This window comes from Leguminivora glycinivorella, chromosome 6 (genome assembly GCF_023078275.1).
Source record: "Leguminivora glycinivorella isolate SPB_JAAS2020 chromosome 6, LegGlyc_1.1, whole genome shotgun sequence".
Classification (NCBI taxonomy): Eukaryota; Metazoa; Arthropoda; class Insecta; order Lepidoptera; family Tortricidae; genus Leguminivora; species Leguminivora glycinivorella.
In genome coordinates, this window is record NC_062976.1 from 14,231,294 (window position 1) to 14,248,017 (window position 16,724).

A 16,724-nucleotide genomic window follows, 5' to 3' on the forward strand; every position below is an offset into this window, starting at 1 on the left:
AACTGAAAATTTCAAGTAACTAGGTCAAGTGGGGTATCGTTAAAAAGAGCTCAAATTGTACATATCAAAACTATTTTTTATAATTTTTTGGTTGTGGAAAAAAAATGTTTTTTGAAGGAAAATGTAAAAAAAAATACCGTTCCCCCCCCTTATCTCCGAAGTTTACCAACATAAATTTATGAAATTTTCACCAAACATGGCTATTATAATGAATATTACAGGAAAAATAAAATCGTACACGTATCTTGAAAACTTTTTTTTTTATTTATAAAAACCTTTCAGATTTACATTTTCAATTTCAACACCCTTGCGGGTCTTTATTGTATCCGTATTTTTTAACAAAATAACAATGAAATTACCTGCTTTCAAATAGAGGCAAAATAGTTAAAATCGGTTCACACAATAAACAATTATTCCATAAAAATCATCTTCCGTACTAGCTCGCGCGCATTCGTTTACTCAATTTGCCGATGGATGTCGCTGTATGTTGAACGCTCATTTCCTACATCGCGTTTTTCCTGATACATAATTATAATGAGGTCGGTTCAGGAGCGTCCTTGCGACATGTCGTAAGTCGTAAACTATTGAAGTCGAATAGTCTTGATTTTATTTGGACGTTGTCTAACAATAAAATTGTATTAAAATATTACTGTTATGTGGGAAATTGAGTCTTGAGGGATTTAGTCAAATCTGTAGAGTTCTATGAATAACATTTTGATGATTCAACTAGGTATTGAAAGTTTGTACGGAACCCTCGGTGAGCGAGTCCGACTCGCACTTGACCGGTTTTTTATACTAAAAATACGGAAAAAAAATTTTTCAAAAATATTTATGTGATCTACAAGCGTATATCTCGAAATGGTTTTCGATTTAGGGACATTGAAAATTTTGAAACGTTGTGAAAATTTTGAATTATCGGAACTAAATCCGTAAAACTATTTATATCAAATTCTATAACATAAGATGTATTTCTTTGTTTAATGTTATTACACAATACATAATGGTACAAAAGGCGGCCTTAATGGCGTAAGCCATTCCTTGGCGAGTAACCAATGGGCTAAACCAAAAATACTACGTAGGTGAAGTAGTCAGGATTGTCAAGATAGGTACGAGTAGGTAAATATTCTAATTCCCAAATAGGTATCATGACCTCGGGCGTACTTGAGTATATTAATTAATGTGTATGTTAGATTTTAAATTTCCATGTTTTATTCATATTTATGCAAGCCCGACTACCCAATTAATTAATTATTACCCAATTAATTGCTAGTACCCGCTACTATGATAGCCAGTAGAAACAGTGTGAATGAAACCCGTGCACAGTGTGGGATTAGACCTCATTTTTGACCATGGTGTTTTTATAGTAAAAATCGGTAGCCTAGACCAAAACAATGCTACGACTAAAACTCCCGAATGTCAAATAGACTAGTTTACGAGAAATTATTTTTTGAAGTTTAGGGTAAATGTACCCGAAAATTGACTAAAACTCAAAATATCCTGAGAACGGTATCGATTCTCAAAAAACACTTTGAAGAGAACTTATAGAACTAGCAATATACTATCGTATGGAATAATCACCACAGTCGTAACATCATTCATATCGGTATTAGAACCAAATTAGTCATTTTCGATTTTGATTTTTTTTCTCAAAAGTTCCTATATATGTATTAGCATTTCTTTTATTTTTTTACTGAAAGGTGATTAGCTTGCCTATATGCCATAATTATTTCATTAAGCAATTCCATAGGATCTAGAAATTATGGTGTGTTTAAACGTCCCATATAAAATCCCCATAGAGTAATTAAGCACACCATAATTTCTAGATCCTATAGAATTGCTTAGTGCAAAAATTATGGCATATAGGGAAGCTAATCACCTTTCAGTAAAAAAATTAAAAAAATGCTAATATACAGGAACTTTCGAGAAAAAAAATCAAAATCGAAAATGACTAATTTGGTTCTAATACCGATATGAATGATGTTACGACTGTGGTGATTATTCCATACGATAGTATATTGCTAGTTCTATAAGTTCTCTTCAAAGTGTTCTTTGAGTATCGATACCGTTCTCAGGATATTTTGAGTTTTAGTCAATTTTCGGGTACATTTACCCTAAACTTCAAAAAATAATTTCTCGTAAACTAGTCATATTTGACATTCGGGAGTTTTAGTCGTAGCATTGTTTTGGTCTAGGCTACCGATTTTTACTATAAAAACACCATGGTCAAAAATGAGGTCTAATCCCACACTGTGCCGTGGATTATTTTCACCAGTGGCGTCGAATAAAGTAGGCGAGATTGAGGACACGCAAGGGTGACAACGAGGCGCGAATCCTCGAGTCAGCAGGTGCGATTATAAAAGTATGCGCTAGGTATCTGGTAGTGGCGTGTTCACAGAGAAGCTATTACTCGGCCCCACGTTGGGCGCCATATTTGCCAAGTACAAGTATTAAATAACTATAAATATTCATAAAATTGAAAATGTGAAGAATATTTTTAGAAAGATAATGTTAGTAACTTAAATCGACTCACAAACTGTTTCCATAGCTAGAGATATTAGCTACTTAAGATCATTGTAAGATTTCAATATCCGAGTGGTACACTGACACTGATGGTAAAAATAAAAATACACGCAATCATAAAAGTATGCGCTAGGTATCCGGTAGTGGTAGTGGCGTGTTCACGGTGAAAACTGAACCATTACTCGATTTGGCCCCACGTTGGGCGCCAGTTTTATCAAGTAAAAGAAAAGTGTATAAATCTTATCTTAAATCGTTCATCCTCATCGTCCTTGCATGTACCATATTTATAACACAACTTATATGAGCTAGGGTCTGCTTGGCAACGAATCCCAGAAGATGGGACAGGCACATATTTTTACAAAACTGACTTCCAGCTAACCCTCCTTTGGAAGCGAAAAACGCAACGCAAATGCGCATGTCAAATCAAATAATATTACAATTGCACCTGACCTGACACGCTCGAAGTAAGCATGCTCGTCGAACAAGTACGTGAGAACGCAGCATAAGGCATTAAAATTATTATAAACCAGACGCGATAAGGCAGGATGATACCGGCTTAGCGCCCCCCGCCCCACACCACTATCTGCGGTACTCGAATGCCTTTTCAGCGTATATCTGCATGAAAAGTTGCCTGAAGCTTATGCTTGCTAGTTGCGAGCTGAACAAGCCTTGTTTTACTGCGGGTGATATTTTTGTTTTAACTTTAAGGTGGAATATGTGTGTAACTCTTTTTATTGCAGTGATATATATTAGTTAAAATCTTGTATAACGTCTCTGAGGAACAGAGTAAATAATAGACAATGATACCGATGTAATTAATTTACAATGAGTATATTTGAAATTGTATGCGCGTGCTAAAAAGTAAATGCATAGTTTCTAAAACTTTAATTTTATTTATAACAACCTACTGCACAGAACGGAAACTTGTGAAATGAAGCAGAACAAAGTTATTTAAACAATGTAAACGACGTCGCTGAAGTTTATGCAGAATCTGCAGCGGTATGTCGAACGACAATTATAACTTTGGCCCGGACGGGCGCAACAAATAAAATAATGTCTGCGAAAACGCGCGAGGGGGGCGGCGCCGCGAATTTCGTACACGAGACAAAGATAAGCTTAACCAGCACGAAATTATGAGCGTTTAACTGTTTCTAGCTGTAGAATCTGGCACGGGTGCTTCGCCGGCTCGCCAGCGCGCGTTATTTACGACGGGGTGGCGGCTGCGCTCCCGCTGCACCCGAGATAGTGCCTCCCCGGAAAAGCGACGCCGCCACTACCGATCCCGAGCCTTTCCCAACCTTCATACCTTCCAAACAAGGACAATTTCACTAGAACAGAATCGCGCCTCATGCCACCGCAACACCTCGCTTCTGCTTGTGCAGATTGCTGCCAACCGGCACATGCTATGCCGCTAAACAACACTCAAATCTCACCTCTAAAGCAAAAATCATAAGGTGAAAATGTCCCGACCGCATCGGCTCCCGTTTGGTTGTTTTAACTCGAGCAGTTTCCGTGCATTATATTATGGTGAAGATGTCTGTATGTCTTGTTTATGATGGCATAAAACTATGGTAAGTAAATTTATGCCTTCGTATCAATGTAAGAGTGTCTACGTTTACTGAATTTAAATGGTTAAGAAATCTATATAGTTCGTGCATCGATTCTTATAAACTATTCATGTGCCAAAGCAAAAATAAATACTGTTACCTATAGGGTCCTGTATAGTGTATACTATGTCTTTGAGTGAAACTTTATGGACTGACTATGAGAAGTCTATAGTTTACAAAGTAAGTACCTAGTATTTAGGCACTTACCTGCGTTATCTGTATTTAATGTATATATATCTTAGTATTAATTAGTACTTTTGTGTAATAAAGTAATTTAATCTTAATTTAATAGCCATGTTCGGTTTAATGCTATCCATACATTTAAAGCAACATAACTATGAGCACAGTGTCTGTTCTACCAATTAACGCGAGACAGGTATAGTAGGAACATAATTATTGTCGAGACGACATAAAACGTAATTACTGCAGCTGACGAGAAATGTAATACGTATATCGCGTTCATTCCCGATTCTGTGAGTGCACGCCCTAAATTGTTAACTAACAAAGATGAGAGGGCACTTCGTGGCCACGTCATTTAAGTGAAAATATACGGGCGGAAAAACAAAAGAAATGCGCAAAAACCGTCTAGAGCATTATGGCACGCGGCAAACCATTACTTTTAATATAAATAAAATAACAAAATATGAGCGTCCGGCCGTCGAGTGCCCCCGGACGCCGGACACTTTTATATTTGAGGCCGCGGATCGCCCCGCGCCCCTCAAGATTTATCTCGCAACTTTGTGCGGAACAAAGCCTTTTCCCATGTATATTGATGAACTTACTAGTGCATAGAATGGGGTGTAGCTATTTTACTCTAAATGTGTTGCTGAAATAATAACTATGATATTAGATGTAGACGGGTTAGATCAAGCTAAGTGCAACGATTTTGATAGCCCCGTCAAAGCATTAAAACTTGCTCTGACACTTGCGTGAAACGTCAACCTTCTATGCAATTGTGACGATCAAGTAACACTTGTGCTAACCGAGCTAATAATCGCCAACTTAGCTTGGTCTTCTATGAGAATTAATAGAAAACAACGTACATTAATGCTTGTCTAATCGCCAAATTTACCAGACCACCCATTAGTAGCATACTAATGAAAAAAGGTGGCAAAATAAGTATATGCCTACAACTACATACAAGGTGCTCGCGAGGAACCCATATAATTTTAACGGCATATTCGTGGTCACATTTTAAGACTAAAATGTCATATAAACTTTTCTAGATTTCGTCTCATCTCTCATGCCGGTAAATAAAAAAAAAATACACGCACACGCGAACTCGGAACGACATTTACAATTTACTTTGGTATCGCCCTGAGCATTTCTTTGTTCTTTTGACTAAATCGGTGAGAAACAGTTATGTAGGCCAGTTACGCCTCCTACTTGGAACAATGTAAAGCGTAGGCCACAGATCACTTGCCACTAGTAGTAGAGAGAAACTTCTTGCATTGTCGACTCCGTTCGGCTCAGTTTTGCAAATGCAATCGGTATTATAAGATAATTACTAGAAATTTGACAACCCCTTAGGATTAGGGTTAGCCGAAACAGTTAGTGATTCTTCTCTAACTGATATTTATTCAGTACTACTTCAGAGTTCGAATTCGCCACCATTTTTAAAGTTTGTATGTACCTATACTTTGGTACAGCGACCTTGTCAGTAGAAAAATGCAGTCATTTCAATAAATACCTAAGTAAAGTATAGACTTTCCATAAAAATATCGCCTGCTTCTATTTTTTTTTAATTTTCGAGGTGATTAATGCGGATGTCATGTATATAATATGTCGATAAGAGTATATACGACTATCTACAAATAAACCGATGTTGACTGCAAATGAATGGTGCTCCTCGCAAGCGCCTATTAATTATGTGTGGTGTGTAGAACTACGAAGACACTTCTTGAACGCGTAATATGGAGTCTAGTGGGTGAGTCATTCGAGCAGTAGCAACTCTTCACTCGACTGCACTCCGAAGTATTTTGCTAACATGCAATTTTTGGATAAAGAATACATTTAGTTAAAAATGTATAAGGTCAGTCACACTTTATGTGGCTGGCCTTCATATTAGGGCATGTTCACATTGATTGCGACTTACGCTAATCAATGCTTAAACAGGTATCGTGATGAAGGTCAGTTAGTTACTCTCTGTAACCACATTAGTTTATTGACCAGCATAAGAATTGTCACACATTGTATCTTGCAAAAGTTTGAACTGTAAGTAGCAAATATCATGTGTAGCCAAAGTTAGGTGGGTATAGTCGCGTCAACAAAGGGCACTAGTAGTTGAGTGAGTCGATGCTGAGAGAGACGAGTAAACAAGGAGGTAACAAGCCGCTAAGTCGCCGAGGGACGCCCGGGTCGGTGAACGGCGCGACAGCACTTTCGTGCTGCGAGCGCTTCCGTGATGCGTGCCCACTGCCCACACCGCAACCTCCTATCAATCAATGTCCACTTTTAATGACTTAATTTTGACATAACCCAATCTCGGCAATACCGCCGAGAATGTGTATGAAGAGAAAATTCACTTGTTATTGCGACGTCTACTTATTACCACTCGCGACCGTCTCTTGCCCGCCGCTAATTACGCCCGATGTTCCCTTGCGAGGCTTCGGCCAATATGTCCATCGCTCGATCGTAAAGCGCGCCTAACAAAACGAGAACATAAACATACCTACGGAGCTCGCAATAAAACCGCGTGAAAATGGCAATAGCTATTCAGAGGGAGATATTAAAATGCATGGAAATAAATTCGGCGTCGCATTCGGGCGTACGGCTCTGGGGGTGCAGTAAAAATAAACAGCGACGCCATTAGAACTCACTTCCATATTCAAATTTATGAACGCGTCCGCACCGCTCGCCCGCACCGACCCGCCGGTCACACCGATCGCCGTACATAACAAATAAATTTGGCGTTTAATTTAAACTTTCAACCCCCTTCAGCGGTAGCGGACGTTTTAAACCATGGAATCGTTTGCTCCCCGCAACTTCACGATAACCTAAACGTAAACAGTAAGTGCTTACTGAACAGTGGCGACCGGTAAAGTAAACAAGCGATGACATTAGACCGACGTTTTGTGACGGAGACGCGAGCTTTCGTTTGGATAAACAGACGTTTTCAAAAATGTGTGTGTTTAAATCGAATGTGACTCGTGTTACGGAGTTATTTCCGTTTAACAGCCGTCCGTTATAGCTCTGAAATAACACCTCGCTAGGTGAAACCGTTCAGAAAACTTAGTTTCTAACATTAATTCATATGGGATTAGATGTCATCATAAACAGGAATTATTTAGTCAACTGAGGTTAAAAACAACAACATTTCGGTGGAATGGTTCTAGAGAACAAAAATATCACTACTATCCAGCTTCAATAGTTAAATATTTGTTTTACAAGGGGGCAAAGTTATAGTTTAACCGCACGTACCAATATTGATAGCCGAGCGAAATATTCCAATATTGAACCGCGAACATAGCGAGTTGTTCAAAAAGTGGAATCTTAAGCGTTGCGAGGGTTTCAAGGCACGAAGGGTAAACAAACTTTGCCACCGAGTGAAACACAAAATTTTTCACCACACCAACGAATAAAATACTGACTATAAATCATACACTAAATCAAACCCATCAATTTATTCAATCATAAAAATGATTCAAAATCATCATTTATAAGTAAAACCTACCAGCCAGCTTAAGACATAAAGTTAAAATTTGTAGGAAATTACTTTGCACTCTTGTGGATAAAATGCAATTTTGCTATCTGTTTTCTAAATAGCAAAGAGAGCCTTTACCAGTTGGTGTGGAAAACAGGGACAGTAATAAGTCGGATAGAAATATATAAATAATAGTTATTTTTCAACAAAACTTTTCCCCTCACTATAGCGAGAAAACTACAACGCAAAAAATGCGTTTATCATTGCTTGCAGTAGTTCCACAGGTGGTAAATCATCTTTATTACGGGATTCACCTACTTTTATCAATTTTAAAGCAGTTAATTTGACTTTATTCAAGGTCAAATTGCTTTACCCACTCTTGGATAAAACGCGACAAAACACGTTTTTCCGAGCTAGTGAGGGGAAAAGTAAATTAGTTGACCAGGACTCTTATTAGCAACTCAATTTCATATTAATTCCAAAATTAAAGTTACTATAAGTACCTTATAGTGTAATATCGATAGTATTATGCAGTAAACTAATTTTGTAGTGAGAAGCTGAAGAAGAATTAATCTCGAAACGCGTTTAGCCTCTTTTTTGTCGTCAACGGTCGGTAGTCCACGTGCTCTTGTAACATCTAGCTATCAATTTACAAGTGCTAACTCACCGTGTACTGTCGTACCTACTTACCGTACCAAAATCATGTCACCTTGACACTGGCGAAATAGTCCCAATAATGGACTGAAACCATTTAATTTAAAAAAGCTAACTAAATTCACATGAAAATGTACGATTTATTCCCCGGCAAATTTTAGACGGAATTACTACGATTTTCTGAAGTGGTTTTATAATATTTAGATATAAGTATGTAAGTACCTACACTAAATAAGGCTTAACTCAAACATATCTCTGCAAAATTGCTGCCTGCTAAGTTTTAGTCTAAAACTTTTAACAGTAGAATAAGTGTTTCAACTCTCAAAGAGATAACTCTACAACCATTGTATGGGGTCTCCCACTACAGCGTCAGTGTTTTCATTTTTGACGCCAGCGTAGGGGAGCGACCCCTAGGTGCCTAGGGAAAGCGGATTTCAATCCTTTAGCTCGTGTTGTTATTTTTACATCCATTTCTACTTAGTTTTTATCGTACCTATAGCTGCTACCTACTTAGAATAACTTAAACTTCATGAAACTACATTTAGAACATAACTAAAGCTGCATTTATTTGGAATCAATTAGCTACTTACCATGTTTTGTTTAGCCTTTAGCCTCTTTTTTGTCGTCAACGGTCGGTAGTCCACGTGCTCTTGTAACATCTAGCTATCAATTTACAAGTGCTAACTCACCGTGTACTGTCGTACCTACTTACCGTACCAAAATCATGTCACCTTGACACTGGCGAAATAGTCCCAATAATGGACTGAAACCATTTAATTTAAAAAAAACTAACTAAATTCACAAGAAAATGTACGATTTATTCCCCGGCAAATTTTAGACGGAATTACTACGATTTTCTGAAGTGGTTTTATAATATTTAGATATAAGTATGTAAGTACCTACACTAAATGAGGCTTAACTCAAACATATCTCTGCAAAATTGCTGCCTGCTAAGTTTTAGTCTAAAACTTTTAACAGTAGAATAAGTGTTTCAACTCTCAAAGAGATAACTCTACAACCATTGTATGGGGTCTCCCACTACAGCGTCAGTGTTTTCATTTTTGACGCCAGCGTAGGGGAGCGACCCCTAGGTGCCTAGGGAAAGCGGATTTCAATCCTTTAGCTCGTGTTGTTATTTTTACATCCATTTCTACTTAGTTTTTATCGTACCTATAGCTGCTACCTACTTAGAATAACTTAAACTTCATGAAACTACATTTAGAACATAACTAAAGCTGCATTTATTTGGAATCAATTAGCTACTTACCATGTTTTGTCGCGGTCAATTCAGACTTGCTACGATAAAAATTCATAGCTAAGTAACTAGTAGAAGAATGAAAAAAAGATTAACTAATAGCAAATATACATATAATTGACCGCATTTAGCTAAATTCATAACATACACACCGACATAATTTAATTTAGGGACGTGTCTAAGCTTTTCTAAATAAACGTTTTTTTTTTTTTCAAAAATAATACAATTACATTATAAATCTATTAAAAACCCTGTTAAACAGATTCTTTAGAAGATTTACAATTAACGGGAAAGCACAATAAAAACAATTCCTGCGATCAATCACAAAAACACAGCACGGTAAGTGTCCCAACACCGCAAGAATATTTCCGCAAGTTTTCCTTATTGTTCAGTTCCGCCGCTTGGCACAAGATGGCGCTAGCAGTACGAGCATTGAACTGAAATTACTGAATGTAGAAATAATACGTATTGAAACGTTAATTTACTAACATATTTTTATATTTTATGAGTGAGCTAATGCTAACTTTTTATGTACTTAAATAGTTTTTAAACAGTAAAGCCGTGTCAACAAGTGGAGGGTCGCATCGCAACGCTGGGACAAAAACGTTCGACCTTGACACCGCTGTGGGTGTTATTGTGTCAATACCTATTTAAAACGCACTTTGCTGTTTATTTTTAAATGTAGTGTTTTAACTTTAACTAAGCTTCCTACGCTAAACAAGTCAATCTTTTTGGAGAATCTAATACTCATGGTATTACTAACATTATTATAAACATGTTATTATCTAACTTATCTCAAAAGTACCTAGGTACCTAGTAGGTACAAAAGTAGGTACTTAGTCTACTCAACTGTCTAAAATGAAATACTCATGAAATAGTTAAAAAAAACTGAAATAACTATAATTCTATTTGCAACCATAAACCGCAGAAAAAAATCTTTATGATATTTAAAAAAATGTTTTGATACTGATTAACAAAATATACCTTGGACACATATAACTTTACCTATTAGGCTACATACTTATTTCAGTTCAGGGGGCCGATTTTTGAGTCTCACTGTTTCTAAAATACCGGTTGAAAACGGTGACTTGCCTATTATTTTCAGTGAAAATTTTCTGAATTTGAACGCGTGATACTCAAAAATCGGCCCGCTGGTCATTTATTAATGACACATCATCACAATAAGATTAATAATTCCTACACATCGAAAAAAATCTCAACAATTGCCACGAAAATCAGTAAAGTCATCGTTTAAATTCTAAACCCAGGCTGGGATCGGCTAATCAAATTATCTAAGTCATTTCATCACCTCGTGTGTTGGCTAGGATGACTGGCAGATAGCAAATTGGCCGCCCGCGCTCCGGGAGGCCTATCCGCCCCGAATCACACCAAAAGGCTCACTCACACTTAACCCAACTCGATAAACCCTATAATCGAATGACATGATTTTTTTAAACTTATATATTTAATCTAACAGCTCCCGGTCTCCGCTTTTTAATAACTGGAGTTTTTTTCTAATTAAATTGGATCTAGTTACGCATGTCAGTGGTGAGTTTAGTCACAGTACAAGTTATGCTTCGGATATTTTAATCAAAATTGGATCGGTGCTGTTTGGAATGTGCTATAATAATGTAAAATAAAACCTAATTATTCAATTATGCATTGATTCATGAATATAGAAAAAAACCATAGCCTAACATAATGCAGTGTGGGTTAGGTACTTGGTATCCAAAATGATAACATAAATTTAATTAAGTAACGGAACATACCTAACAGTATACTATATAAAAATATATATGGGCAAACCAGATACTTTAGGATGTTCCTATTTTTTAACTGACTTGAAAATTATAGAGGTCACTGTTGTCGGTATACGGCATGAAGGACCACTTCCGAATGTGATCAATAAGTTTGGATTTACTAAGTATGTATTTACCAACCTACCTAGAATGTGAATGAGTTCCACCTATTGGGACCGTGCGCGACGACAACGCCACATGACAGTGACAATATTGTAACCGCTGTGAAGCGAGAAGTAAGTAAACATTGTGAAAAAATTAATGAAATCTTGTGCTATTTTACTACATTAGACAATTTTGGACGATGGTGGTTACAAACATTATCGCCAATAACATTAAATCGTTGTTTTCAGTGAGAAATTAACAAACTGGTGACTAAAACGGGGTTTCGTGCCATCGCTCAAGAAAACATTTTTCAACCTGAGACGATGAATAAAGGCAATAAATTGGTGCTAGCTGGGCATTTTCTACAGATTGAAGACATTATTCCACCATTTATACCTATGTGCAATAAAGTATAAATAAATCATTGGCTTTTGAAATAGTTGATCAGTTCACTGCTATCCTGTCATTTTCATAGGCTAATTACTTATAGGAATTATAAATATCATTGCAGGGTACAGGGTTTATTGTAAAATAAAAACAAACTTGCTATAATAACGTTTAATTATAATATACATTACAAAAACTTGTTTCATTTACTTGAAAATATTAGAGGTTTACCAGATATCACATCAAATACAATCATGAATGCGATGAAATAAGTTCTCAGGAATTTTATTTAAAATGTGATAAGCCTTCAGTGGATGGACTGCTTCTGCTTCTATTGTTATCGTGCTCCTTCTTCTCATTGAAACCTCGATATTTACGCATTTTCGTCAATCCGTTTCGATTTGTAAACAGGAGCACAGATGAGGAAACAAATAAAATTACTTTCGAACATAACTGGGATTGGTTTCCACGTCGGCTTTTCTACCTCCAATAAAATTTGCACTATAAATTCACCGTAAATTCAATTCAATACTTGTATCAAATGATTACGCACTATAAGTAAAACTTCAGAGATTGGACGACCCTTTTCTTCTTACGGCAACTATTCACTTAAACGGTGGTTTCGTTTCCACCACGGTCTTGGAAATAGCTAGAATTTAGTCGCTACTTTTCTTGGAGTTATTACAATTTGCCATAACAAATTTTACTGGGCCCGTATTACATGCATTTATCTCAAAAACGACATGAAAATGTTTACTGCAATATGGATTTGACAGCGCAAGTCAGCGACTAAGATGTCAATTTTGGCCGTAGTGAGTGCTGTGATCGTTTTAGCTACCCCCTCCACCCGCTTTGCACCCTGCCAATAAAACTTGGTGGATAGCTGTAGTTATTAGAGTTGTCACAAGTAAAATAAAAGTTTGAAAAACTCGTCTGCAAACTTTTCCAAACTTAGTTAACCGCTAAAACATTCCAGCGCGTCGGTGCCAAAGAAGTCAAGATCAAACGATTTATTCAAAATACTTTTTTTGTTATGATTGAGGTCTTCAAAACAATAAATTAGATAACGTGTAGCTTTAATTAGTGTATGTGGGAGGCTTCGTGGGGCGCGAGCGTCGCCATCTAGCGGGCTCGCGCCGCCCACCGCGCGCACCGCCTCGCGGCCGGGCCCCACTCGCCACATATCGCTTATGAATATGAGGCGTTATGATTATGAAAATATGCCCCGCCCCGAATATGGAATATGGAGGAGGGGGGCCCGTGCGGCGCGTGCGAATGGGCGAAGTTTGATTTATGAGCCGGGCGCGGCCCCGCCTCCTGTCATAACCGTATACCTGGTGCGCGCGCGCGCTCGCCGCCCGCCGCCCGTCGCCCGCCGCCTCGCTCAGTCGCGCTTCAGATGGCGAGTGGCGCGCTCGGCCGCACCCCGTGTCCGCCGTAGCTCCCGAACACTGCGCGACGCGCGAGTGCGACCTCAGCCTGCTGCGGGGCCATGCGCCGGCTCTAGCCGCCGACACCATGCCGCGCGTGAAGCCAGCCTGCGTCCGTCGCGTCTCCATCGGTACCTAGCTCATCCTCGAACCCAACACCATCATCACTACACAACCATCATACATTTCGGAACAGTGAATATATTTTGACGAGAAAGATTACCGTGAATACGTTTCCGTAATAGAGCCGACCGCGGTCCGCGACAATGATTCAGTTAGCGACGATAAAATTCGGCATCCACCAGAAAGTGAGCACTAAAATTCGCCCTCAACGTGGTGAGTAGAGTGCAGTGAATTTCCACACTTACAAACAAACGCGTCAAACACGACACGAGGGAAACACGCGCCCGCGCCCGCAGGTAGGTGCGGAAGCTCTGTGAAGTGACAACTAAAGTTTTTACCCGTGAAATGTACTTTCAAAAAGTTATTGCTTCCATTTATATGAATATACATATACGTACGTTTACTATTAATGCTTTCAAAGTTTGTAAAGTTCAATCAAGGTAGGTAAATTTTAATAGAGAAGAACATTTACTCTGTTCCTTACTTCTAAATAAAGTTTGGTGTAAAGTCCAATATAATACCTACATTTGGTATTTGTCACAAGTGACATAAAATTCGAATAAATACCTACTCAATTTTCTTTGGTTTATTTTGTAAAGAAAATCATACAAGTATTTTGAGTTTTTACAGGTTTTCACCTGTAGAATTACATATTTTAGTTGTATTGATAAATAACATGGATACCTAAATAGTTAGAGTACATACTTAAGTTTCCTGGTATCTATAAGAAGGTATGAGTATATTAATAAAGTGGAAAACATGAAGAACTCTACCTTTCCTTAATTTATAAAAACATTTTTAGTTGTTGTTTTAGAGTACAAAATTAGTAACGCTATTTAATATTTTTAAGCGTTTATCCAGTTGCGTTTTTTTTTAATACTTAGCTACATTTTATAGCTAACGACGATGACTATACTCGCGCAAAAAAATTTAGAATTTTTCTTATTACATTAGTTTTATATCAATTAGCATTGTAAAGGTACATTTTTTTATTGTAATTATGTTTTTAAAGGCTAGTAATTAGTTACTAAAACTTGAGTCATTTTATACAATGATTAGACTCAACTATACATATAATATGGTAGCTGTCAAATTTTTATAACACCGTTACAGACGACTTATCTCATTGCCAGTTTTATGAGTGCTCTATAAAATACTAAGAGGCGTTTTATCTGCCAACTATTGAAATAACGTATTCACATTCTTATGAAATATATTCACTGTTTGTTTGGTCCACTAATAAAGTCGAAAAACTTGTTAATGTTCCGGTCCCAACGCTTAAACCGAAACGTTGATATGCATAAACCATTTACTCGCACTCGATGATGAATAATTACTTTTAATATAATTTATAGACCTTCTGTAAGTAGATTAATTAGCTCTCAACTTAAATTATAATCTTAAAATATTTTAATGGTGATTGTAGCGATAAAACAAAATAATAAATAAATTTATTGTACGTGGGTTGAAAGTCGTTAGGTACGTATATTATATAGTCGTTATCATGGCCACAAATCAAAATAGTTATATACAGGAACATGTTTAATATTGCAATCATTTTTACTACCTATACTCCGACACTATTAGGTAGGTACTTAATATCTTCTAACACGAATCTACAAAGAGAAAAACTAGTAATAAAGTAACTTTTAAACATTAAAAAAATAGGTGACTATACTACATATATGTAGATTGCGTTATTCTAAGATATCATATTATCAGGTAGACAATTCACTACCGCAAGGGATTTGAACCTGTTATGATTTGGACAATGTAACTAGAATAAACAACAATGCAAGTTGTTTTGTAAACTTAATATAATGGTGGGTTTAGGCGGCGGTTGCAGGACAGTGGCAGTGACTGTTTTTTCTGTGCGTAATGCAGCGGCCGCCGGCCTTTCGGACGCAGCGCAAAAGTGCTGTCACCGGGCTCACAGCGACACCACTAATCCTTCATCTTACAAATATCTATTAAACGCACCGGCATCTTGCCTCAAATGAGATGGTTAATCCGTGCCGCAGCAAGGCTCGGATTACTGTGTTTTGTGTCGGTGCTCACTTTATCGCTCGCTTTCAGTGTAAACATCATAAACGTCAAAAAAATTGAACGGCTTCAAACGCGGCGGCTTATGCACCGGATATGCAATTCTTTTCTTGTGTTTTTTTTTTTGTAACCGCAATTTTCGGAGAACTAACAATAACTTGTTTTATACTTTTGATACACTGTAGGTGTTACTAAAAATATTTTAGTAAATCTTTTTCTCTGAAACAATTATTGAAATTTTATTATTGAAGTACGTATAGGTTTAGTACATTGAAGATGAATTCAATTTGGTCAATATGGTAGTGTAGGTAGAAATACAATAGTTTTAAATCATTATATTCAACTCGGCCACGATTTATAGCCTATAAAAGTGACTATAATTTTTTATTATCGTTTCCGCACTAGGCGTTTGGGGGTAGGCGTTACCTACCCCCAAATAGTATTGTTGACGAAATACCAATAATACAATTTTAACCATAGAATTTAACCCATCCATTCATAAAACATTCCATTTACAGATATATCAAGATTTGTCTCCTAACAAACAAGAGTATCAAAAAAAAGGACAAACTCATTTTAAATGCATTAGATTTTGTTATGTTAATTAAATACTAGAGGTAGGTAGGAACTTGGTATTGCATTGTCATCAAATCTACATAAGCTATAGAAATGTCAAATCAATACGCACTTTACACAAAATTACAATAAACGACTAATATGTAAATGGAGAAGTTTCCTGTGCGTTAAATAAATCATTTTACACAAGAAATAAAGCACCAGAAAATTATTAGGAAATGTATAAGTACATAAAAAGGTTCCTTATTTTTAAACGTCTCACTTTGTCGGTCACCATTAAGGCGAGATTTACTTCTATCTTTATATGAATAAACTGACAAAGCGGCTTTATAGTAATCGACAAAGTGCCAAGTGGGACGTTTTCCCGTGCACACTCGCATACTTATTTAATAAGTCAATATCTGGGCAACCGAGCTTCGCTCGGTTCTGTTTCGTATCCTTGACATGTGTCGCCATCTAGTTCAAAAATGAATAGTACCTACATCGAGCGAAAGAATTCTCAGCCTTAACAACACAACTACTCCACACGAGATGGCGCGCATTTCGCCACAAAAATTCAAATAGTGTATTTTCTATTCGTTT

The 16,724-nt window shown here is 37.1% G+C and overlaps 1 protein-coding gene across 1 annotated transcript in view; it reads left to right on the plus strand.

Annotated features, from left to right (window-relative positions):
- Nucleotides 1-13,559: 13,559 nt before the first annotated feature.
- The window catches only part of LOC125227115 (homeotic protein spalt-major), a 30,338-nt gene continuing 27,173 nt past the window's right edge, over nucleotides 13,560-16,724 (plus strand). The window contains 1 exon segment of the mRNA XM_048131327.1: nucleotides 13,560-13,736. Coding sequence (XP_047987284.1) covers nucleotides 13,667-13,736 — 70 coding nt within the window. The 5' untranslated portion in view covers nucleotides 13,560-13,666.